This window comes from Pongo abelii, chromosome 11 (assembly GCF_028885655.2).
Source record: "Pongo abelii isolate AG06213 chromosome 11, NHGRI_mPonAbe1-v2.0_pri, whole genome shotgun sequence".
Lineage (NCBI taxonomy): Eukaryota > Metazoa > Chordata > Mammalia > Primates > Hominidae > Pongo > Pongo abelii.
In genome coordinates, this window is record NC_071996.2 from 110,453,769 (window position 1) to 110,478,067 (window position 24,299).

Below are 24,299 nucleotides of genomic sequence, written 5' to 3' on the forward strand. Positions count from 1 at the left end.
CACTGCCAGGGCCCCCTTCAGCCATCCTCAGTATTGTATGATTCTATGCTGTGGTTGGCACTGTAGGGACAAACCCATGTCCTGTGCTTGGGACATCTTGAGATCTTAAGGTAACAAGGGAGTCATTCTTTGTCCCTACCTGGGGCCTCCCGCCTGTCTATCACCTCCTCATCAGCAGGGGTGCCACTCCTCAGAACAAAGAGGAGCCCTCCCACATGACGAGGCTACAGGAGGGGAAAGGAGAAGAAACCACGTGCGGCCAACTTGTACCACTACCTGTGTGAGTCCTCTGGTGGGCCTTTAAGTGGGAGCTTTTTGTATAAACTTTCCGGCACCCGTTAAACTGACAGCGGTGAACCCTCTTCTTGTTTTCGGGACATGCTTCAGCCCCTAGCCCTCCTTGGTCACTGTCGCTCTGTCCACTCTTAACGGCCCCCGCAGCCGTCACGGCTGCTGCAGCTGTTGCGACCCCTCCCACCTTTACGGAGCTGAGAGCAGCCTTCTTGGCCACCAGTTTCAACGTCACCGTGCCGTCCACGGCAGAGAGAGTTTGTGAGGTTTTGACCAGATGGCGGCTGAGCTCAGGGGACGATGGGGGAGTTAATGAGGTCACTGCGTTGAGCTGGGCCTGGTTGACGGCTGTGTAGCTGTCTAGAGAAGAGCTGGCCGGCTGGAGGCTGAGGCAGGTCTCAGATAGCAACTTGTCCCGAGAGAGCAAGATGTCCACTGCTGAGCTCTTCTCACAGATGGCCGCTTCCACGGGGAGCAGCAGGGGGTCTAAGCGACGGAAGCTTTCCTCAATGCACGGGGGAGGGGAAGCGTGGAGGAAACAGTCCAAGTCCTCACCAAAGGTCTCTGAGATCCTCCTGGGCTCCGTCTGTAGGTAGCGTTCCAATTCAAGGCATGTCTGCAAGAGGAAGAAGGAGGGAGGGAAACAGCCATCAGAGGCACAGAACACCATGAGGCCACACGTTGACAGGCAGAGGGGGAAGGTGTGGAGACAATGGTTTCATGGCTTGTATCAGAAATGCTTTAGTAGAAGGTCTGACCTTGTTATTTATTCTCTGAATACCTCTGAAAGGTTCGTAAGGGTCACATCAGATGATTTCAATTACTCTAGCTGAAGGAGAACAAGAGCCCCAGAAGGACTATCTCATACCTTCGAGATTCCAGAGAACATCAAATGATGATCTCTTGCCCCTCAATCCAATTCAGCAGGTAAGATGCTCCAATTTCCCCTCTAGAAATTATCATGCAAGCAAGAAGCAAATAGAAACAGATAAGGTTTTCATACTAAGACAAGACTTCCCAGAGTCCAACTTCATTATTCACAACAGACTTGAGCACATCACACAAGTAAGTCAGTTTTCCCACTTGCTCTGAAGAACAAGCCATGTTCACTCAAACTAAGAGGTGACCTCAGTAACAATCAAACAACAGCAAGCCCTGCCTTGGGGATGGATTCCATAACCAGCAGGAAAGAATACTGTTCTAAAGAATGTCTACCATAAAACTTTTGAGGTACAAGACAAAACCCTTGTTGTTTATAGCAAGTCATTTAAAATACAATGCTATATACTTTGTGGCAAGGGGCATAAATCCCATTTCAATGGTTTAGCATCTCTGACTACATGATAAAAATAAATTCAAACATAGCTATTTAGACCACTTAAAGATAGGACCCAATATATTTCAACATAAAATTTTCACCTGATAAAGAAACAGGGGAGAAGAACAAAAAAGTTTAGTTTCAACAAATCTTCATCCATGGCACTCTTAAGTTTTTGTAAGATGGGGGAGTGCTTTCATGGCAAAAGTCGATATTTAAGAAGTTTGTTCTAAAGCCCCCCTCACTCAAAAATCCTACAATTCCAGAATCTTGTATAAAACTATGTTGCTAACTTGCACTATCAGCTCAATTTGCTCTATCTTCTGGATTCAACAAAGACCCACTGATGGCAAATTTAAAATGTGACTAGCTCCAAATTTACTGCCCCCGTAAAGCTCCTATGTTTTCAACTGATGTTCTGATTCTAGGCGTTTATTCTATTAAGAATATATTTTAATGATATACCTAGTAGTGTTGTTATCTGTCAAGGATTTTATTTTGGTGACATTTCAAAAGACTGGTTTTTAATCACACTTCTGGTAAACCTCTGCATTACTGAATAAGAAAATCAGATTTTTAACTATGAATCAGCTTTGGGTCTCACTGTTGATTTTCAATGGTAAGAACTAATGAATGGTTCCAGTCTTCATTCAATACTTATGTCACAAGTGTTCATTCAACTACTGTGCTCACAGCAAGGTACAAGGCTTTGTATGTGGTAGAGGGAGAAGATATAGCAGTAGGTCCACATGATGCAGGTATAGAATAAACAACCACAAGCTAAAAATTACATAAATTCACATAGAAATGTGATACCAAAAAATAGTATAAAATGTGTTGATTAGTTCTTAGGGGCTGAGTGGACACCTAACTCTATACTCTATTAATGTAGTATTAATCAAGGAAGGCTTAGTGAAAAAGTAAGTTTTGATTCTGTTTTACTTATTGATTAAACAATAGCTCTGACTCAGTAGCTTCCTACCACTCTACGTTAGAAACCAGTATGATGACCTTCTCAGGTCTAGAAATATGAATTATCCTCACTCGCTTCTTTTCTGAACTCCACTTCTCAAAAATTTCCCCTTCCTTATTCCATCTCATTGCTAGAAATTATCACTTACATCTCTCCAATATTGAAGCCCTCAGTCTTGGCTCCATTCAATTCACTTCTGAATTATAAGATTCTACTCCTGAAACCTCCCTTAAATTTCTTCTTCCCTTTCTGAATCATCACCTACCAAGCACAGTGCCTGGCACCTAACAGGTACATAATGTCTGTCAAAGACAAAGCCCACTTTATACTATTACTTTGATCATTCTACCTCTTCCACTCTTCAAAAGCCATCTTTGAAACCCTACCCTGTACCATGCTGAGGGGGCAATTTTAGAAATGACCACTAATACATATCTCTGGCAATACAATTGCAATGCTGCTTGAGCTTTACCCAAAGAGCAGTACCAGATCTTTGAGATACAGATATGTTTTAGGTAAAAATCAGTATGCCTGGGCAACACAAGACCTGTCTCCACAAAAACTAAAAGAAAATTAGCCGGGCGCAGTGGCTTGTGCCTATTATCCCAGCTACTCAGATGGCTGAGGCGGGAGAATCACTTAAGCCCAGGAGTTCAAGGTTGCAGTGAGCTATGGTCGTACCACTGCACTCCAGCCCTCTGGGCAAGACAGCGAGACCCTGTTTCTACCAAAAAAAAAATCAGCTGACTTATGGGGTATCAGATGTCCTTGAGGTAGTTCCCTGCCTCCTCTACAATGACTTTCACATACTCAATCATCACTGCCTGTGAAAAGAGTTTTTGTATGCCATTTCTTTACATACTATCCAGCTCAAAGACTGAAAAGTCACTAAGATATTGTGATTATTAGAAGGCTCAGATCTCTTCATATTCAGAGTTCTGCAGGGCTGAGATATTCTAAATACATTTACACACTCTTCTGGGGGGATTAAGTAACTTATCCAGTATGCCCTGGTGTGAATTGCAGGAGCACATGAGTCATATTTATGATCTAAAGATGAGAGACATCTGATCACTAAAATGTGGAAAAATCTGGACCACTTCAGAGTGGCTATAACTTGCAATCCTAATACAGGGCATTCTTATTCCTCCTGAAAATTGAAGAAGCATAAGTACCCATCGGGATGTGCTGGACAGTCCTGTCAAATCATTAGGAAATGATTGCTGTCTTAGGAAATATACTTCTTATATCTGCTGGAGATGAAGTTAAGGTAGAAGAGAAGATTTTGTCAATTGGAAACCCCAGTGAGGGGGTTAAAGACTTTTCTCATCAGGAGTATGGAGATTAAAATGTTAAGGATGAGGAGGATTCTAATATTAGATTATTTCCAAGCCAACGAGAACATTTACTTCCAACATTGTTTGTAAATGATTATGAGAACTCTCATGAGAAATGTCCATGACAGGCCGGGTGCAGTGGCTCACGCCTGTAATCCTAACACTTTGGGAGGTCGAGGCAGATGGATCAATTGAGGTCAGGAGTTTGAAACCACTCTGGCCAATATGATGAAACCCCATCTCTACTAAAAATACAAAAAATTAGCCAGGTGTGGTGGTGGGCACCTGTAATCCCAGCTACTCGGGAGGCTGAGGCAGAAGAATCACTTGAACCCGGGAGGTGGAGGTTGCAGTGAGCCAAGATTGCACCACTGCACTCCAGCCTGGGTGACAGAGCAAGATTCTGTGTCAAAAAAAAAAAATGCCAATGATGTTTGATGGGAATTGAGGTATTAGTATTTCCTCATGGATTTTAATATACACACACATACATATATAGAGAAATAAATGTGTATATGCATGTGTGAGTACACATACATATATTTCCTAACTCCATCCACTGAAAGAAGCTACAGGCAAAGATAACCCCAGGAGCAATGAGCACACTTAGCCCAAGAATCTTGGTTTCTAAATATCATTATCCAATAAAGGAAACCAGGACTCCCTAGAGAAATAGTTGTTGGAAGGGCTGGAACAATGAAAATAAAAGTTGAGCCTAGAATATCATTGTGGTACCAAAAGATAAGGAAGTGCTCATAAAGTGATGAAGTCATGTCAGAAAGACTCAGAAGCCAACTTAAAGGAGCTCTCAATGGCCAAATGAATAATAATAGGTTATAATTCATAAAATAAATATCCTTGAATCCATACTGATATAAATAAATGACTGAATAAATTAAAAGATGGAAGGAAAGGGTCAGCTCCTCATTACAGTAAAATTATGATTCAAAAACACAGAAGGAACGATGGAAATAGAAAATCACCATTAGGCAAACAGTAAAGTAATAATGATTACAAGTAAGAATTACCAATGGATGCTAAAACTAGTAGAAAGATGTATGATGAGAAACAAGGTATCTGCCTAGTTTCAAAGTATCCACCGAACAAAATATTTGTTAATTACAAAGACAAAATATAATAACTCTACAGTGGAGAAACCTGGAAGAAACCACCTTAGCCATATGATCAAAGTTAGCAGCACAAGGAACAAGTAATATTGATCACATGTACCCCTGATACGATAAGCTGACAAGGATACAATATTATTCTATGATATTCCTGTCAAAATGGATAACCTCAATCTAATCATGAGAAAATAGACAAATTTAAATTGAGGACTATTCTAACAAAGGAAACAGCCAGTTATTTTTTAAGTGTTGGGTCACAAAGAACAAAGAAAGACTGAGAAGTTGTCACAGACTGGAGGAGAATGAGGAGATATGGCAACTAAATGCAATGGATCCTGGCCTGGATCCTGAACCAGTAAAAGAACTGGTGGAAAAAAATAATGTAATTCAAAGGAAGTGTTTAGATTAGTTAATGGTATTGTATCAATGATAATTTCCTGGTTCTTATAATTGAACTATGGTTGCCTAACATTAGGGGAAGCTGGACAAACAATATTTGGTAACTCTATGTACAGTTTTTGCAACATTTCTGTAAGTCTAAACTAACTTCAAAAAACAGAGAGAGAGAGACGAAGACTATCAGCAGGCTAAAAGTGTCCCTAAACTGTAAATCTGGATATAGAGTTCAAATGGTTTTCCACCAGAACCAGAGATTTACTCTGTTCAAATGATACTCTTGCCAGCAAACTCCAAATCTGAGTCAGCGGATGTCAGTTTAATGACATAAATTATGCCTGTCTGGCACTCACCTTGGAGGTACAAGGCTTCCCTCAGCCTGATCTAACCATACAACTTAAGGCTTGAGCCACTGGATCAACCCCCAACCCCTAAAAAATTCATTACAGTCAGCAATGGGAAGAAAATGTTCCCGAGTGCAAAGCGATTTTCCTCTATATTGATGAGTCACAGATGAGCTTTGTGAAGATTCTCTTGATATCTCAACTTTGAAATGCATGGCTTCTCCTAGCTTCCTAATAAATATCACCTGAAATTCGTATTGAAATGCTCATCTTGAAACCTTTTTTAATACTCTCTTCATGCTTTTCATAGCATTCTCACTTGTTGCAACACGCTTATTAAAAGTAATAATCCAAGACCTAGTTAAAAAATAATAGACTTTAAACCTATTACTGCCTACTATATCTATGATAATTTTCCTACAAGGAGGACCTGACTTTTCCTCTCCATTTGTTTATTTATCCAATCATTTGTTTGTATCAGTATGAATTCATTTTTATTTTATTCTATGGATTATAATCCACTATTATCATTATTCATTTTTGTTGCTCAGAGGCAGAAGTTTCCAGAGACAGAAGTTGAAAGAAAACAGGATAATTCAAGTTTTGTGGCACATATTAAGTTTATCAAAAGCTCTCTGCTGCTGGCAAGAGGTAGTTACTTTCACAGCCTCGAGAACAATATAAGACATTTGGTCATATATGGGCATCGTGCGAAGGTTACCAAATGGCTTCTGTTTAACCTGTCTTTATCTCATCATCAATTACGTGGAACTTGCCAGTTAGGATTGCACACATCTCCTGTCACATTGACTATTTCCCCTACAACCCTTACCTAAAGGGTTTCCTTCACCTATTTTTCTTGTCCTTACTTTCCCATGCCCATATGCTCGAAACAATCTTCCTTTCACCTTCCCTCCCACTCATCATTCTTTCATTGAAAGTTCAACATAAAGTCTATCCCCTTCAGGGAGCCCAATCTAGAAAAAAATGGAGTCAAGAAAATACGCTGACTGTCAAGTGTTGAAAGACACTCCTCTTCAACCCCGGACAATTAAACAGTATTTCCAAAATGAATCTTAGAGTCCACAGATTGGTGGGATGTCTGGTTTATTAAGATCATGATTTTAAAAGCAATGATATTTCTTATACCATATGTTCCTAAACAGTAAAGTTAAGTGATTAGAGCTAAACCTGTACCTCTGTTTTCTCATATGGCAGATATGTCTAAGTGTTTGAAGTGATGGAGAGTTGTAAGAGCTAGAACTTTCTGAAAAAATGAGCTAGAATCGTCTCACAACTCCCATCCATTGCAACCACTATAACTATAACCATGTTTAGTTGGGGCAGACTGTAGTCCAACCTCTTCAATACCATCACTTTTCAAACAAATTATCTGGAACATAAAAGGTTCTAGTTTTTATTTCTGTGTCTTTTAATTTGAACATAAGACAAAACCATTGGTGCAATATTTTTGTTAATACCCAATAACTATACCACTTTGGGTAATTATTGGGAGTCTCTGGATCCATGTATACTCAAGTTAGTAAGTAAAACAAATGTAAAGAAATAAAGAAATTGCAATTTTCTAATGACTTTTTCTGGTACAGAGTCAATGAAATAAAAGGCCACCAACTACACTCAATGTTTCTAATCAATTTTCAGTCATTTGTGGTCCTTTAGCCAGCTGCCCTTAATCTCAATCATTCCACCTATCTCGCCTAAAAGGGCCAAGAGTTAAAAGTACAAAGAGATTAAACAAATTGGGGACAGAATGTAGACATAAAAGCATGGGAAAGTGCAGCTTTCCACCGTGTGGAAACTTGCAAAGTCATGCTTCCTCTGAGATCAGATCTGGATCTGAAGGATGATGATGATGGTGGTGAGGAGGATGATGCTTCTGGTGAGGAAGGGACAGACTTTGGTTCCCAGAAAGAATGTTCACCTAAGTAATTGCACAAGCAGGTAAACTGCACTTGGCTGCCCATGGGAGCCCCTTTCTGACATTTATTGTGTGGTTTTTGTCACATGCTATTAACCATGGTGTCACAGTCCCCAAAGAGTTTGAAGTAAAGAAAGAGAGAAACAAACCCCTTGCCTTTCTCCTGGGAGGGTCTCAAAGTTCAATTAGCTTTTTTGTGCTTTGAAATCTTCAAACATCCCAGAATGGAAATTCAGAGTGACACAAAACAAGCTACTGTTAGGAGGGAAATGTGGGCTTCTTTCTTCAAGCCACCCTCTAAAATACTCATTCTTTTCTAACTTACTAGACATGTTTACATATCACTTTTTAGCAAAAAAGGCAGATTCTCTGACTCCAGAAACCAACTTGAAAATCTGGATTGCAAGGACTCATATTGATGGGAACTTTGTGACTCTCTCTTCAAAGAATGATATGATGTAATGATTCTGACACATTCCTAGGCTTTCAAAATTAAGTCAGAATTGAAAGACAGGAAAAGATGTGGGAAGCATGGCCAGGGAGATCTGGTACATTTTTGACAGGAGTTGGAGGAGGAGGAAAAAGATGTACTATGCTTAATAAACTCAGGAAGTCCATGAGAGAATCTCAGATGCCAAGCATCTGAACCTTGTTGCCTGCCTTCCTGGGTTTCAACATTGTAAACAGGCTTGAGGAAGAAGATGGTAACACTGAATCTACCTCGTGGCAGAAAGGATGCATGAACCAGTGCAAGAATCCACCTTGGGAGACCTAGACAGGGATTCCTAACAAGATATTAAGCATATGTTCACTTTTTCTTGACTTTCATGACCAGGAAATATTAGGAGAGAATGAATTTTGTCTAGAAAATGTGGATAATCAAGTAGACAGTATAAGTGAAAATCTTACTGCATTTTTTTTAGCTATTAGGTTAAAAGAAAACCCACATCAATAGCACACCCCAGAGGTACAATAGCATTACACATTACTGTCAGGATTGCTGAACTCCATGAAATAACCAGGGGACTACAACAAATGTTAAGACTGCATTGCTTTTGACTGTTTCTCACATCTACTGGTTGCTAGAGCTGAAACCAAGTTATATATTTCCCTCTGGTAATTTGTAAATTTTGAGAGACAATGCTGTGAAAACTAATTTAAATCTAAACAAACATGAAAGTTGAAAAATTTCTATCAAAACCTCTTCCATGTTTCCCTTCTCCTATTTTCAACAAACAAAGAAAATATTTGTTTGTATATGTTTCCTTGGGGAGGTGGGTGGTGAGGACGTTGGAGGGGAAGAAAGGAGACAAGATTAAAGGCCTGGGGAGAGGGTGATGTCTTTGAAATTACTTTCCCCAGGCACGTGATGCAAAGCAGCCTCAAATACCCCTTTCATCTTCCAAGGATTCCTTAGTTGCAGTGCATAAAAGAAATTCCCAGAACAACTCAACTCTAAATTAACCATCAAAGTGAGCTTTAAAGTCACATAACCTGGGCAGAGCTGGTAGCTGTGGACCAGGCCTCACACCCCTTGAATGAAGGCACTGGGTTCCCCTACACTTCCAACAACTTGGAAATGCATTTTCCTCATTCATTATGTCTGTGATCCTCAAAATTCAATGCGACTATTAGCGATATGATGGCCCATGCACAGAGAGGCTTCTCTAACTTGGTTTAGAGTTTTTTTTCCAGATGTTACTCTGCAGGACATACTGACTGGGAGTCTATTGGCCTGGCCTCTACCCACAGTTGCAGAGAGCCCTTAAGAAGAATTGCTCACTATTATCTGGCCACTGGACTATAACTAAACTACAGCTTCTGAACAGTCAAAAGACAACACCGCTCATGCAGAGCTGGGGCCTAGAAGACGGTCCTGTATGCTATCCCCTCATCTCCTATGCCCTCATCTCCCAACCAGGCCCCTATTCAGGTTGGCACACACTGGTGGAAATCCCATTTGTTACATACAGATTGAAAGCAAGTTGCATTAGATGGCCCTGCTTTGGTCATTACACTTCCACGGACAAAATGAAATTCACACCTTAAAGAGTCAATAAAAAATAATCCTACCCATACTACTGGGAAGTGCAAAGGGCTAGATCTGCACTGAAAGTGAGATTTAAGAATGAGAAAATGCAGGAGAGACGCTCCAATGGGAAAAACCCATCACGTCCCATGACAATGGCAACCAGTCGGTCCCTGCTCTGAAAGGAGAGGACTCTAACCAGTTCGTCAAGAGCCCAAGGATGTGGGAGGAGGCCTCTTTTCAGAGGAGTGATGGCTTCCCAAGAACAACAATGGCCCTGTCGCTTTTTCAGCTTCCCATTAATTTTCCATAAAGAGCAGTTTTCTTGACGAGCGCTTGTGTCAGGCAGGGCCTGATGCTTCAGAAACCTGTAATTATTCTTGGCTCCCCACCCCCTACAGCCTCTGCACCTGTGTCAGTTCAAGGCACCAGCTGGCCATGTCTTGCCTCCTGCCTCTTAAGAGGGGGAGGGGGGAGCCATCATTGAAAACCCAAACTCACATTACTCGCCTCTTCTTCCAAAATGCAACAACAAAACAAAAATGTTAAACTCACCAATCTCATTCCTCCCCCCAATGGATCTTGCCAAAGGAAACAAATAAACATTAATTGGCTAGAGAGCCCTCATTCAAACCAAAATTACTGAAAAACACAGTAACAGGGAAAGGTCTGACAAGGGATTATTAATCCTGTTTTACAGCCCGCTCTTATGCACCCCCACCCGCTCCTGTTAACTTTGCACACACACTCACACACCCTCCTCAAACTCCCTGGGCCCCTTTACACTCAGTGGCCAAGATGGGAACATGCCGAACCAGTTACATCATCTCCCCTTCCTCTCCCAAATCACTTGCACAGGCTGACTCAGGCTACTGGGATTTTTTTTTTTTTTTTTTTTTTAAAGCAAACTCATTTCATTGGCTCCTTCCTGGAACACAGTCATCTCCTTCTCAGTTGGGTTAATTAATATACCCTTCCCCTACCCCCATAAAAAACACACAGACACATATACGATTACTTCTTGTACTCCAAAGCACAGCTGCACACGTGTACAACGTTCTCTGTCTCCCTCGCAGCTTGAATTTCCCAAGAATAACAGGTTCAAAGCCCACTGGGCCCTCAGTGGCAGATGCAATTTAGTGGCTGGTAATCATAGAGGATGCTTTCAAAACAGAGGGCTTTGAGGAACTTCCACTGTGGAATGTTAAAGACAAGGTGGGGGCGCTAGCAGGAATGTTTCTTCTACTCAGAATGCATAAAATGGCAGCCAAAAACATAATGAAGTCAAGCCCTAAGCTGTTTTTCCTGATATGGATTGTTGTACTGTTACTTGAGATACTTGGACTTGATTTCCCACAATGTTTAAGGTGGCTGTGTGGGTGTGCCAAGTGCCACTCACTCCGGTTAAAGAAACAGACCGGCCATTCGCATACTGAGAGGCAGAAGAACAGGGACCCAAGCATTGGCCCTGGAGCCAGACTGCCTGGGTCCAATATCAGGTTACACTACTTACTAGCGTAATCCCCCTGGGAGAAGTTAACCCCTCTGTGCCTCAGTTTCCTCACCTGTAAAATGGGGTAATAGTAGTACCTACAACGCAGGAACATTGTGAGAGTTCAATTAATTGACACATGCCAAGTACTTGGAAGGGCCTGGCATGCACACACTGTATGTTGTAGCTATTCAATAACTAGTGTTATTTTTCATTACACTTCCAAACAGACATAAAGAAACCTATCGAGGGCACGAAGATGGAAAATAAAAAATACCAAATAAGTTTCCAGGGGAAGTAAACCTGTTGGATATAAAAGTTTAAGTAAGCAGGGGACTCTGAGTTGGGAAGATCAACCCTGACTAGCTGGGTGACTTTAACTTCAATGGGCTCAGTTTTCTCATCTACCAGCTGAACTTCCAGGGGCCCACTAATCCGGAATTCTATGATGAAGCGAAACAGTAATAGGAGAGCAAAGACTGAACAGTGAGAAAAGCTCATTCAGAACAAGTTCAGAGGAACTGATAGATAGCTCTGCCGTCATTGAGCGGTTAAAAAAAAAAAAAGTTTGGAGAACCTGGAAGAAAGTGGTCTTTGAACCCTCCTCTGACAGGGACCTCATGGCCTTTATTAAAAGCCCTAAGACACTCAATAATCCATGTTTACAGGATGCTATGAAGGTTTAATTTCCTGCTTCACCATGGATACAAGCCTCACAGCATCTAAAATGTAAACTTCACGAGAATGTGACTCCTCAGATACCAGACCTGTGCCTGACTTGCAGCCTGCCTCAAGCATTTGTCAAATAAATGAATGAATGAATGAGTAATTGAATCAACTCTCAAACAAAGTGAAAGTCAACAGTGATCACAATCCTGGGTAAGAAGAGATTCAAGAGTATCACGAAAGCCAGAAATTCTTCCTTCTTCACCAAAGGAACATCAGAAGCAGTGTGCATGTGTTTATTACCAACATTTCTGGTAGAACACATCAGTATTTTCAGATTTAACTATAGGTGCTATTTACTTGTCTCTAACGTTTTTCATTTGGGAAAAAAAAAATTTAAATGCTTACTGTCTGGGACAGATTCGGATTTCTAAACAGAGAGGCCAATTTAGCTTCACAGGGTAGCCCTGAGAGTATGCACCTGTGTTGGAAGTAAAAGCTGTCTCCTTGCCCTGGAGAAGGCCCTCTCCTTCTGCCACTTCCTCTTTTCTCCTCTGGCCTCCAGAAACCACCAGGAAGAGAAGCAATTAAGATGAGTGAACAAAACGCTATTTTCAACTGTCATTTTTTATTGGTGAAAAGAACTCCGGCCCGGGAATCAGGTTCAGTGCCTGCCTTTCCCACACCACCCCTGCCCTTCCCAGCAAACTACTGAATCTGAGTAGGGAATTCACTTCCTTCCCTGAAAAAATGGATGAACCACACTCTCAAAGACTCCTTCTGGCTCAAACTTCTTGCTGATAATCCTTCAGTGGCCTGTTGTCACTCTCAGTTCCTTACCACAGCAAACCAGACCCTACATGATCTCACCTTACTCTTCCCTACTCCTCTGCTTCTCCCCTTCCGACACGACACTTCTTGCACAAATGCCCCCAGTTCATCCCTCTCTCAGAGCCCTAGTAACTCTGTCCGCATCCCAGAACGCAGACTCCCCAGGTCACTGCACACCTGTTTCCTTTTCATCGATTATGTCTTAGCTTCATTGTCACCTACTCAGAGAATCCTTCTTTGACCTGCCTAGAGAAACTAGCCCAAACAGCCCATTCATTCTTCATCATACTACCTCATTTTATTTGCTTTTTAGTACTTACCAAGTCCTGGAAAGATCTAAATTATTTGCTTGCATGTTTATCATTTATCTTTCCCTACTAGCATGGAAGTTTCAGGAGAACAGGGATTTAGTGTATGTACCAGTGAATCCCCAGCACCCAGCACAGTACCTGGAAAAGACATCCAAAACATACTAGTTGAATCAATCAGTGAACCAATGAAGCCACTAATCAATCCTGGAATTCCAGGGAACACGTGAGCTGGTGTCTCCAGCCAGAAAATCTATCCTAAAATGCTCACCTTATTAGGTCAAAAGGCTCCCTCATCATTTCTCCTCAGTTCGAGTTTTTACACTGAGAAGGCACTTGCTGATTCGTACTCATCAGACAGAAGCCAAACGGAGCCTCTTTTCAGGGTGGAGAGGTCAGTTGTGGGTGCTTGTGGCTGCCCATTTCAAATAGACACAAAGAGGGCTTTTCTCCTCGGCAGTCCATATTGCATCATGCATTCACTAACATGAACAAAACCCATCCCTCCCCTCTCCTCACCTGCATGATGACTGCTTATTAACTGGTATCCTCGGGGAACAGATCAAAGAGAGAGGCTCAGCCCACTTTATTCCCATTTCTGTCACCTAACAGGATCTCCCTGAGAAAGGCAACTCCAGCCACCGGTCTCCGAAGCACTTGAGGGTCACAGGAATTCGTTCCCTGACATTAGCAGCCCCACTTCTATCAGTCCTTACATGAAAGGTCCTTAAATGAAGAGGTCCATTCAAACCTAGCAGTTGGCGAGGACTCTTGTTTTCTGTAAGCCCCACATGCCACTTACACAGGTTGAGGTCCTTCAAAATTCCTATGTGGGCCCATCCTGGTATCTTTGCCATAAATTCCTAAACACAGAAGCTTTTCCTTCCCTTCCGCTCCCTTTAAGAATGTTACATGAAAAGGTATCTCTACTGAGAAGTGCTATTTATTTCAGGATTATTATTTCACAGATACAGAACCCTCGGACACTGAACCTGGAAGTGAGCCAAAATCCAATTAAGAGGGTATGGAGTTTGAACTAGGCAAGACTGGAGGATGGAAATATGGAATATAAGCAGTACAGGGTTCCTATGAGTGTGAGTGTGTGTGTGCATGCACGTGTGCATAGTGTGCCACTGTCAATGAAGTGTAGATTCTCTTTAATGTATTTTGGATGCCTTTCTCTCTAAATCTTTCGTTGTCCCCAGAGTCACAAAGCTATTCTTTCTCTTATTCATTATGTCAGGCAATAGGAATCTTTCCCATCCTGGCTGGGGAAAGATGAGGGAGAGGGGAAGAGTTGATGTTCCATCATGTAAAGAAAAGTAAAATTGTGCTTAGCCCAATTCTGAACCCCATTGCAATGCTGCAGATTTCAAATTAACAATTCAACCCAACATGACAGGGAAAAAATCAAGGGCTGAGACCCTGAAGTTTGGATTCCAGTAGCTCTCGCACCTCACTTAACCTTAGGTGGCTTGACTGATACCAAATGACATGCACTTTCAGGCACACCAGACTCTCATTGAAGAAGAGACACTAATTTGAATCATCACTGCCATCCCCTCTCCCCTTTGTTCCTGTCTGAACCAATTTCCATATAGTTTCAAAGAAATCATCAGCCCATGCAAAGGGGAAATCCCAGTGGAGCAAGAACTACATTAGCAGCATAAGGGGGAAAATCTAATTTCCAATCCAGTTGCTTTGTTGTTTCAACCTCCAAGGAAGGTTGCTACATATGCACAACACAAATTAAGTTTTAAAACACCATCATGATTTAAAATTAATAAAAACTCTCACGGGAAAAAGGTGGTCCTTGGTACAAATCTTCTCATACAATGAAGGTCAGCTCCACCAGAGCTTGTGGGTGGTCTGGGTCTTTGAGGTCTCAATCATCTCAGCCAAAAAAATATTTAAGAACAGCATATATTCATTGAAACCATTGCATCTGCTACTTACAGTTAACGGTGAGTTCATTCTTAGTCTAAGGCAGTATCCACATTAAGAATTCTTAAACTACCTTGTTGACAGATCCCATGGAAATGTATTTTAATGGTCCAAATTAAGAATTCTTTTTTGGCATGACAAGATATGCCAATACAATTTCCTAGTGCCCTACTTACTAGAATAAAACTCATGGCAAGACACCAGTGTGACTACATCATTAATTAACCTGAACCACATACCGGAACATTGCTGCTAATAAAACTCCTCTATAAAGAAAACATGTTTTCTCTGCTGAGAATCCTGGAATGTAGGCCCCAGCAGAGCTGCTGCCTTAATTAAGGAGATATGTTGATGTTTGTGTCTGTGTCTGCGATTGCCACGAAATTTGGTCATTTATTTGGCTTCATCTTCAATAACTTGAGTTCTTCCTTGCGTGTGCTTTTTTGGAAAAGAAAATGAAAATGGCGCCTACACTATCAGGATTTGCTAACAACTATGTGAATGAAAGGATCATTTTTGCTAAGGTAGGGGATGCTTTATCCTCACTATTTTAAAAGCACACCCTGAGCTTTCAGACCACGATGTACTGAATCAGAGACCTGTAGAAACTGTCCATTTTCTCTAGAAAACAGGCTGACAGAAACAGGAACAAAGTTGTAACAGCTCTAACTCCCAGGTGAAACTGGGATTTTTCCAATCCATTCCATATGAAATGACATACATTTCTTTTTTCTTTTACAGAGAATTCTTTTGTGAAAAGCATCTGAAAATGCTTATCAATATTTATCTGGTAATCCTGTAACCTTGGAGTACCCCTGTGAGACTGTAATAGGCAGCAAAGATTAAAATCCCCATCCTATTTATGGGGAACCTAACTTGATAAAGAAAACTGAGTTTTTCACTGTTCTGTAACCATACTACCAAAAAGACCAGAAACAGAACAAAAAGTTTCTTGGCCACTAACAATTAGGTTTTTTTTCTGGTCCAACCCTGAACTTTCCACCAAGGATCTTAAAACATTCTAAAAATCCAATAAACCATTATCTCTTGGTACCTTGTAAAAATAAGGATTCCTGATGAAGATTTTGGATCTTCTCAAGTTGGAAACCACCAGATCCCAAACTTCATTTCATAAGCTTTTCAACTACATTTCTCTAAGTAATCTCTCCTAGTGAGACTGGGGCAAGTAGTCTTGGTTTTGACAACACCCTTAATTATGCAATTTCCGAGTTCTCTCTGGTCATTGCATGTCTTGGTTGAATTGTTAAAAGCAAATGGGATTTCAGACATTTCAACCTGTCAACATCAAGTGTAGTCATTGAGAGGAAAACAGAATTAGAATCATTTTTTAAGATCTTTTTTTTCTTTTTTGAGACAAGAGTCTTGCTCAGTCACCAGGCTGGAGTGCAGTGGCACGATCTCAGCTCACTGCAACCTCTGCCTCCCAGGTTCAAGCGATTCTCCTGCCTCAGCCTTCCGAACAACTGGGACTACAGGTGCCCGCCATCACACCCAGTTAATTTTTGTATTTTTAGTAGAGATGGGGTTTCACCATGTTGGCCAGGATGGTCTCAATCTCTTGACCTCATGATCCGCCCACCTCGGCCTCCCAAAGTGCTGGGATTACAGGCGTGAGACACTGTGCCCGGACTGTTTTTTTAAGATTTGAATTGAGAAAACTTATAAACACAATTTATTGAAGACCATATTTTGGTTATTTAATACCAAATACACAGAAACTCAAATTTATGTAATTTTTAAAGGGAGGATTTGAACCTGCTATCCAACATTTTAAAAACCATTTTCTAATTTCAATAAATATGAAAATACAAATTAGACTAAATAAGTCGACATTTTTCTCCCAGTCTTTAGAGACTAATGCATTTTCCAACACCAGTATTATCTATCACCCATCCCTTTTGTTCAAAACAGAAAATGCAGTGAGGAAAAAAAAGCATGTAAGAAATAGAAGCAACAAGAGGAGGAAAAATAGGAGCAACGGAAAACAGATGAACAGTAAGCATCTCATTCTTGTATAAAAATCTTGGATGCCAGTAGCTGCTCCCATCAGTAACACACCTCTAACCAAGAGGATCATCAAACTCTGGGAAGCAGATCACCTCAAGGGCACAATTTACGCTTGGCCCTGCTCCCTACATGGAGCCTAAACATTAAAGTAGTTGTGTCTATAATCACCTGTTAGTAACAGACTAAAAAGAAGGGTGGGCCAGTGGGTGAGGAAGACTACTGTGATTCAGAAATGTATGGTGGTGGAAGACCATCTCTGTTAAAAGCAGGCAATTAAGTATCTCATTGTAAGGGGTACCTGACCAGTCTTGGACACCAAATCCTTCAACTTTGAGACTTTTTATAAGTATGTAAAATAAAAGACAATGTGGAGTCATGGAGAGAACACAAACAAAAGTCAGGATGACTTCTACCAGCTCCTTCTACATAATTAGTTCTATGTGTTTCCTCAAGTCATCTCAACTTCAGTCTCTGGGTTCTTTATCAAGAAACCAAAAGTATTAGTATATATATAGAGATATATAAAATGGACTATATATATATATATATATATATATATATATATATATATATCCTTCCCAATGGTATGAAAATCCTCTGTGAATATATTTCTCATGACCAAATCTTATTTGTTTAGGGAACCAGGGTACGAGGAAAATGGAATTCCCTAGTCTGATCCCTCTGCTTATAGCAGTGCCATGCTCCAGGTATCTCAATTTCAGACTCTGGACTGCAGTTTCTGCTCAGTCTCCTAGACAAGGTCCCATGATACAAGACCACATACTTGTCCTTAGGGTGCTGCAGTAGGTAGATGCTATTTCTGAGGATGCTTTCCTCTAAAAGGTAACACATCTTCCCATAAATCTAGGTTAGGAATCAAACTCAAACACATTCAGGGACCAGGAGCATAACATACATTAGTGAAACAGTCAAGGAATATGACAATAGTGAGGGGTGGGGACTGTGGTAAACTGGATAGCACATGCCATCTAAAAGGGGAAGATGGTACACAGCACCAGCTCATCGATATCATGTAGAAAACAGAGGTCCAGAGTTGGCAAGTGTTTTTAAAGGAAGCCCAAATCTTTTGGGTTTTATGTGGAATGTCCCCAATTGTTTCAACGTTGGCAACTAATATTAAAAAGTTAGAGTGCGTGAGACAAGCAAAGGGCCCACAGCTGCCAGTTTGAGCCTTCTGTTCCAAATGAAAGCAGAGGCAAAAGAAAAAAACAGAGGCATATTTGGGCAGTTCTTTCTTCCCTGTGGATCCAAATTATGGTATAACTGTCTCTTAGGGTAGTTACCAGCTGGAGAACCTTGAGCCTCATGTCCCACAGAATTTCCCTAAAAAATTCCTTATTTGAGGAGAGACCCAGCTGAAGGAAATAATGATGAGCTGCACTTTCATTCGGCCCTGCTCAGCTCCTCCTGCCCCGCAGTACTCGGCTGGAATCCCTGCTCTCAATAAGAATCTTGTCACAAGAATGAGAGATCTGTAGAGAAGGCACCACGAAATGTGAAGCAGGAAGAGGCAAGAGCTCTGACAAATCCAATGAGCCTTGAGGTCTGGCACCAAGCTTTAAACTTCTTTTGGGCATAATCAATAGCTGCTCAATAAATACTTCTTCAATTAATTTTTTTAAAGTCTTGATTAGGAGCTACTATTATTTTTCATTGCATGCTCTTCATTGAGGTGACTGGGAGATTGGTAGATTTTGCCCAATAAGATAATGCCTGGGGAGAAAAAGCTCTGCTAAGATAAACAGGTGACACCTGTTTGAACTCTGATGGCCTTTCAGACAGGGTCTATTATCTTGTACTTCTTTCAAATTAATTCAACAATTATTTACTGAGCTTCCACTTTATATAGGACATTGTGCTGGAGACTTCAAGGGATTCTAGAGCTCAATATCTGCCTACAAGGTGCTCATGGTATCATAGGAAGAGAGGGATAGAAATACATGCAATTCCAGATAACACAGCACATGCGACTAAGAACTAGGCTGAATAAAGTGGTATGGCAACACACAGAAGGAACCCACTCACTCTCCCTGCAGAGGTCAGTGAAGGCCTTGTGAAGAAGTCACATTTGAAACAGACCTTGGCAAATGAGTGAACTTGTGCCAAGTGGAGAAAGGGAGCAATGACATTCTAAAAAGTGCACACAGTGTGAGCAAGGGTGTAGAGAGGTGAAAGCCCCACTGTGTGTCTGGAAAAGGATGAGCAGTCTAGGGTTCTGATGAATGTGGTACACATTACGGAGCAGCAAGAAATGCACCCCCTTGGGCCTAAAAAATGTCTTCTATTTTTGGCTGACAATTACATTGGTGGTTTGCTCTGGGTTAAGCTTTGCCAACGCACTTCTAAAAGGCAGTAACTGTTTCTCCAGATCTTCAGTGATAACTCAGGGAAAGATTAAAGAGCTCAAAAGATATTAGTGAAACCCAGTAGCCATATTAATGTTGCCCAGTGATATTCCTGAACCTAAATGTCAAAGAAATCATTCAATGCATTTTCTTTTTCAGATTGTTACTCCCAAGTTAAAAAACAACACAACAACAAAAACTTAACAAATCAAAATGAGGACAAAATCCAAAAAGATGGAAATAAATACTACCAAAAAAAAAATCTTAGCTAAAATACAATGCCACTGGATTAAGCACAGAATTAAACTCATCTCTGATTTGCCTCGTAGCTGAAGCAAAAAGATCAACAATGAGTTAGGAAATTCTCATCATCAAATAAAAGAAACGTCAGTTCCTCAGAGATCAGTTGATCTTCACACGTAAAGTTTAAAGTAAAAGGAGAAGGAGGAGGACAAGAAAACGAGGAAGAGGAACAAAAGGAAGACATAAAAAAAAACCCTCCATTTACCAAAAAAAAAAAAAAAGTTAAAATGTTTTTAATTAAAACCCTCAAATATTTTGTCGGTTGAGGGAACTGAAGGTTCGGGGCCTGGGTATGTTTTCCTGCTTTTGTAGCCTCTCTCTGTTGATGTTTTTCTGGCTTTCTAAGCAAAGAGGAAACCTCACCCATTCCTGTAGACATGCATTTATGACCACATTCTCCTGGCCAGTAACCCTCAGTGGCTCGTGGAGGCTCTCTCAAGGGTGGCATGTCAGGCAAATGGATTTGGCTACGGAGCTACTGCTTCTGTGGCTACTACTCAGATTCAACGCAAGCGCCTTCAGCGAGGGCTCCAGGGCAAGGCTCACTCATTAAGGACAAAATGTGCAGGCACATTTGACCTTTGGAAATCCAGCCCTGGTCTGAAGCTTCCAGATTCAAAACAAAAGCTTCAGGGCCGGAAAGAGAGTTAGAGGAGGCACACTTCCAGCTTGGGGCCCATCCCCCACACATACCCCCTGTGACTGAGAGGCTCACAAAACCAATAGAGCAGCATTATTAACTCTGCAATATCATAAGAGAGGGAGGCCAGGGGAGGGGCAGGCTGGCTTCAGGGGAAAGGATGCTTCATTAGAGTCTTAACTCAAGGGAGGCAACTGCTGTGTAAGCGCAACAGATGAACGCAATGTAGAGAGGCTCCCGTAAAAACCCTGGCCCTGGGTCTAGGAGTTGTCACAGTGGGGGAAAAAAAAAAAAAAAGCATAGCTAGACTGAGCAAAGGCTGGGTGGCAGAGAGCTGTCATTTGGCATAGACTTCCAAAATGCCAGCAAGTGAAAAGTCATGTCAAGGGACTAACCTAAGGCAGAAGTTTTAAATGTGTCATACAAATGGGATGCTCCTTCATCTGCAGTCACAGATTTTAAAGCATCCACTGTCAATCATTTTTCACTCTGTTTTCTTGGGTTACCGACAAGTACCCAAATGAACACTTGTAAATTTTTTCACCAGAACGAAATAATAGCTCTACTTCATGAAAATGACACCACCAACCCTATCCTTGTGTTCCTTCTGATTTGCCTAGGACTCCTACCCAGCTGGGTCACTGTTTCCCTCTCATAGGTCATATGACCCAAGCCAACAGCCTCTATCACCAACAGCCTCTATCACCAACTCCCATGACACCCAGTGAACACAGGTCGGCTCAGTCTTCCCCTTTCTTTGAAGATCTGCGCGGGTCTTTTGGTCATCCTGCCACCATCCCCAAGCAGCTTCCATATCTGTCATTTCAGGGCAGCAAATCTGCTGGCATTAAAAGTAAACCAACTAAGTTTTCAAACACATCTTAATCCCCAAATCCTTCCTCCAGTCATGCAGATCAAGTAAATGTCTTATCTTTATGAAGTCGTGGTTAGCTTCAGCTTCTCCAATTCTGGCGTTTCATTCTAGATAGAAGGTTAAGTACCCCCTGTTGCACATCAGACTTGCATCAATTCAATCCATTTGCTGTTAAAGAAGCATCACACTTCCCAGAAAGGTTTTTTTCCCCTTTAGCCACATACCAAGCCAGAATCAGACAAATGCAGCCTGAAGTATTTATTGTTATTATTCACATCTGTCAACAGGGACAGTGACAACTTACCAGTCAGTTCTGGAGCAGAACTTAAAGAATGGAACTCTCATAATATCTGTATTGTAAAAACAAATTGCCACCACTGATGACCATAACTACTTGCCGCTTACATGTATACTGACTTTGTTAGGAAATACTGTGCAGTAACGTACCATTAAGGCCTTACTGGAAGACTCAGTCAAAATCTCTTATTTGACATGATTTAATATGTAACATGGAAAGACCCAATAACTTTTCCTATTTTTTACTTCAGTCATTTTTTTCCAATGGAAGAAATACTACAAATAAACTAAGAAAGAAGTTGAGAGTTTCTTTTAGTGAACCTTTAAACAATAATACATTTATTCAACACTAGCAATATACCTACTATATAAAGTATGACAACTTTTTGCTTAGCAAGATGAAAATTACAGGTAGATACATGGATGGGAAGTTATCAAACCCAAAAAGAGACTAATCATAAACGAAATACAGGTGTCTGAAAGTTGTAAGTGTTCTCAATGTCTGTTCCATTTTAGATTCCTTTTGAGTGGTAACTGTAAACTTTCAGGAAAAAGTTTTGAGAAGAACATTTTTGGGAAGATGAGTAGAAATATTCCTTGATTATGTCAGATGTGACTGTGAATGTCACTAAGGAGTATTCTTTCCTGGCACCCTAATCTTTCCCTTATTTCCCAATCACAATCTAAACTTCTGTGCCTATTTATCTTTCAGGTCCACCTCCAGACTTTAAGCTCCACAAGAGCATGGGCAATGTCAGGTTCACCACTGCATCCTCAGCACCTAGCACAGTGCGTGGCACACGGAAGGACCCCAGGAAAGGAAGAAAGAGATAAGGAATGAGGAAAGGAAGGAGAAGGGTGGAGAAATTAAGTGAATGAACTAAAGAAAGAGAACCAAAAAAATCACCAAAGAGAAATAAATTACAGCAATGAAATTAAGCATTCTCTACTTCCTTCTCAAGAGTTGCAATGGTTTATAACATTCTGATATAAAGTGACCAACAGGCAAGTGGACAGGTGAATACATAAAGGACAAAGCCCTCTATGCAGCCAGGGTGTTTTTGAAATTCTCCTGTTCTCATCTCTTCATATATATCACCTTTCCTTCCATTGAAGCTACCATCTATATTCCTCACATTCTCTCCATTTTCTCTTGCAGGTTACTTTGGGGGAATTCAAGACACACTAGAATTAAGCATATCTTAGATAACTCCCCTCCCGTGACGACTCCCAGTCACTTTCTGGCCTGTGCTCTTCAAGTACCAAGTCCTGGAACAATATGGCCTTGCGCCCTTCCCCTGAGTCAGACCAATGTAAAGCTGTCACTGCTGCTTCCTGTCTTGCTTTCTGCACCAGACCCCTTTCTCTTGCTTTATGGGACCCTCCCCTTTACCTCCTCTGGAATATTCCCTTCTCTCAGTCTCCTTTCTCCTTAGGGGACCCTTTCTGTTGTCCTGTGTTTCCCTTGGGGGTCTCCACTCCCACAAGTAAGTATCTTCCAGGATATCCTGGAAGTAAGGCTTCTGGACTTCCTTTCTTCCTTTTACTTATTCCTGCTCAAGAGAGAAAGTGGTAGCATTGGAAGAAAAAACAAAAAGAAGAAAAAAAAAAAACAGAAAAACAGAAGAAAGAGAAAACAGTGCATGGCCCGTTTGTCTCTCATCCGGCCTCTTTCCTGGAGGGCTTTACTCTGCCCTCTTCCATGGGGGAAGCAGCTTGCGGCCAGAACATGAATGCCCCACTGATGCCCATATAGGACAGGTAGGGCACGGAGATTCCTGGCAACCTGCTATTCTATGCAACATAAACTTCCCCATGGTATAAGTCAGCCCATGGGCTAGAAGGGGTTGGGCACAGGGAAGTATAGGGAAGCTAAATTGAGACTGCACTTGCCAATTGGGTATAAATCCAGTTTCATTAATAATAAAGCTGATATTTGACCTCTGTCTGGTTCCTATACCTATCTTCTCAAATAGGTTAAGAGAGGGGTGAAGTGTGGCAAATTTGTTGCTCCCATTAAAAGAACAGCAATTGTACTATAATTATAGACAGTGGTTAGTGGTCCAAATTATTGGTCCTCTTAAGATGCCTGCTGTTTTTTCAGTTAACAAATAAAATTTCAAAAAACAGAAACACAGGATAATATAAGTGGTCCACCATTCCATCACCCAAATTGCTCTTAAAAAAATTAAAAGCAGTGATCATATATGAAGGTCAAAAACATTGAAACAGAACAGAAAAGGTATAAAAAGTAAAAATCTGCCTTTCTTTGCCCCCAGCACTCTCCCCTCCTTCTCCCTCAATTTGTCAAGTGCTTATATATCCTTTTATTTGAAGTGTTATGCATATCAGCATACATAATGGACACTTTTATTCCTTCTTTTTTTCCTCATTTACAGAAGATAATTGGCTTTTCATTTTAACAGCTGAAAGGCCCCAGGTGCAGAGTGGCTGGGGCGGAGGAGTCTGAAGGCTTCTATCCCCCACTCCACCCTCTGCCATGGATCCCCTGGCCCCATAAAGGTTTCACGCCTCTTTTCTAGGTGTTCTTACGACCACACCCACCCAATTCCCTCTGAGAAAGTGCCTCAAAATAAGATATGTCTTAGGACAGCTACATGAGATGGCGCCATTGGGAGAAGCTGGCGAAGCTCCTGTATAACACGATATGCTGGATACTAATGGTGGCTTCGATGGGTTCTGCTGGCCAAAGTCGTAACATCAGCCAGTTCTTGAAATGTTTTAGGATGTGTTTGATTTTCTTTAAAAGACAAAACCATGTTTTCCAATAAAGCT

At 41.2% G+C, this 24,299-nt stretch overlaps 1 protein-coding gene and 2 long non-coding RNA genes across 11 annotated transcripts in view; 1 reads left to right on the forward strand and 2 right to left on the reverse strand.

Annotated features, from left to right (window-relative positions):
• Window positions 1-24,299, reverse strand: part of KLF7 (KLF transcription factor 7) — a 98,997-nt gene that overhangs the window by 48,718 nt on the left and 25,980 nt on the right. For 4 of the 8 annotated variants that reach the window (XM_063713005.1, XM_063713004.1, XM_063713002.1 and 1 more), the window contains one exon: window positions 274-907. In XM_063713005.1, the coding sequence (XP_063569075.1) occupies window positions 274-907 (634 nt within the window). The remainder of the gene's footprint in view (window positions 1-273; window positions 908-24,299) is intronic. The other 4 variants (XM_054549705.1, XM_063713006.1, XM_054549704.1 and 1 more) reach the window with 2 other exon arrangements.
• LOC129058107 (uncharacterized) lies at window positions 25-22,520 on the forward strand. 2 transcript variants are annotated; one of them, XR_008522967.2, is made up of 4 exons: window positions 25-280; window positions 1,082-1,218; window positions 16,928-17,011; window positions 22,216-22,520. It is a non-coding gene; the product is annotated as an uncharacterized LOC129058107 (long non-coding RNA). The 2 variants fall into 2 exon arrangements; XR_008522966.2 differs by lacking the exon at window positions 16,928-17,011.
• On the reverse strand, window positions 10,623-16,043 carry LOC134759616 (uncharacterized). Its single transcript, XR_010136082.1, has 2 exons — window positions 13,323-16,043; window positions 10,623-13,192 (listed from the first exon to the last, which is right to left on the reverse strand). It is a non-coding gene; the product is annotated as an uncharacterized LOC134759616 (long non-coding RNA).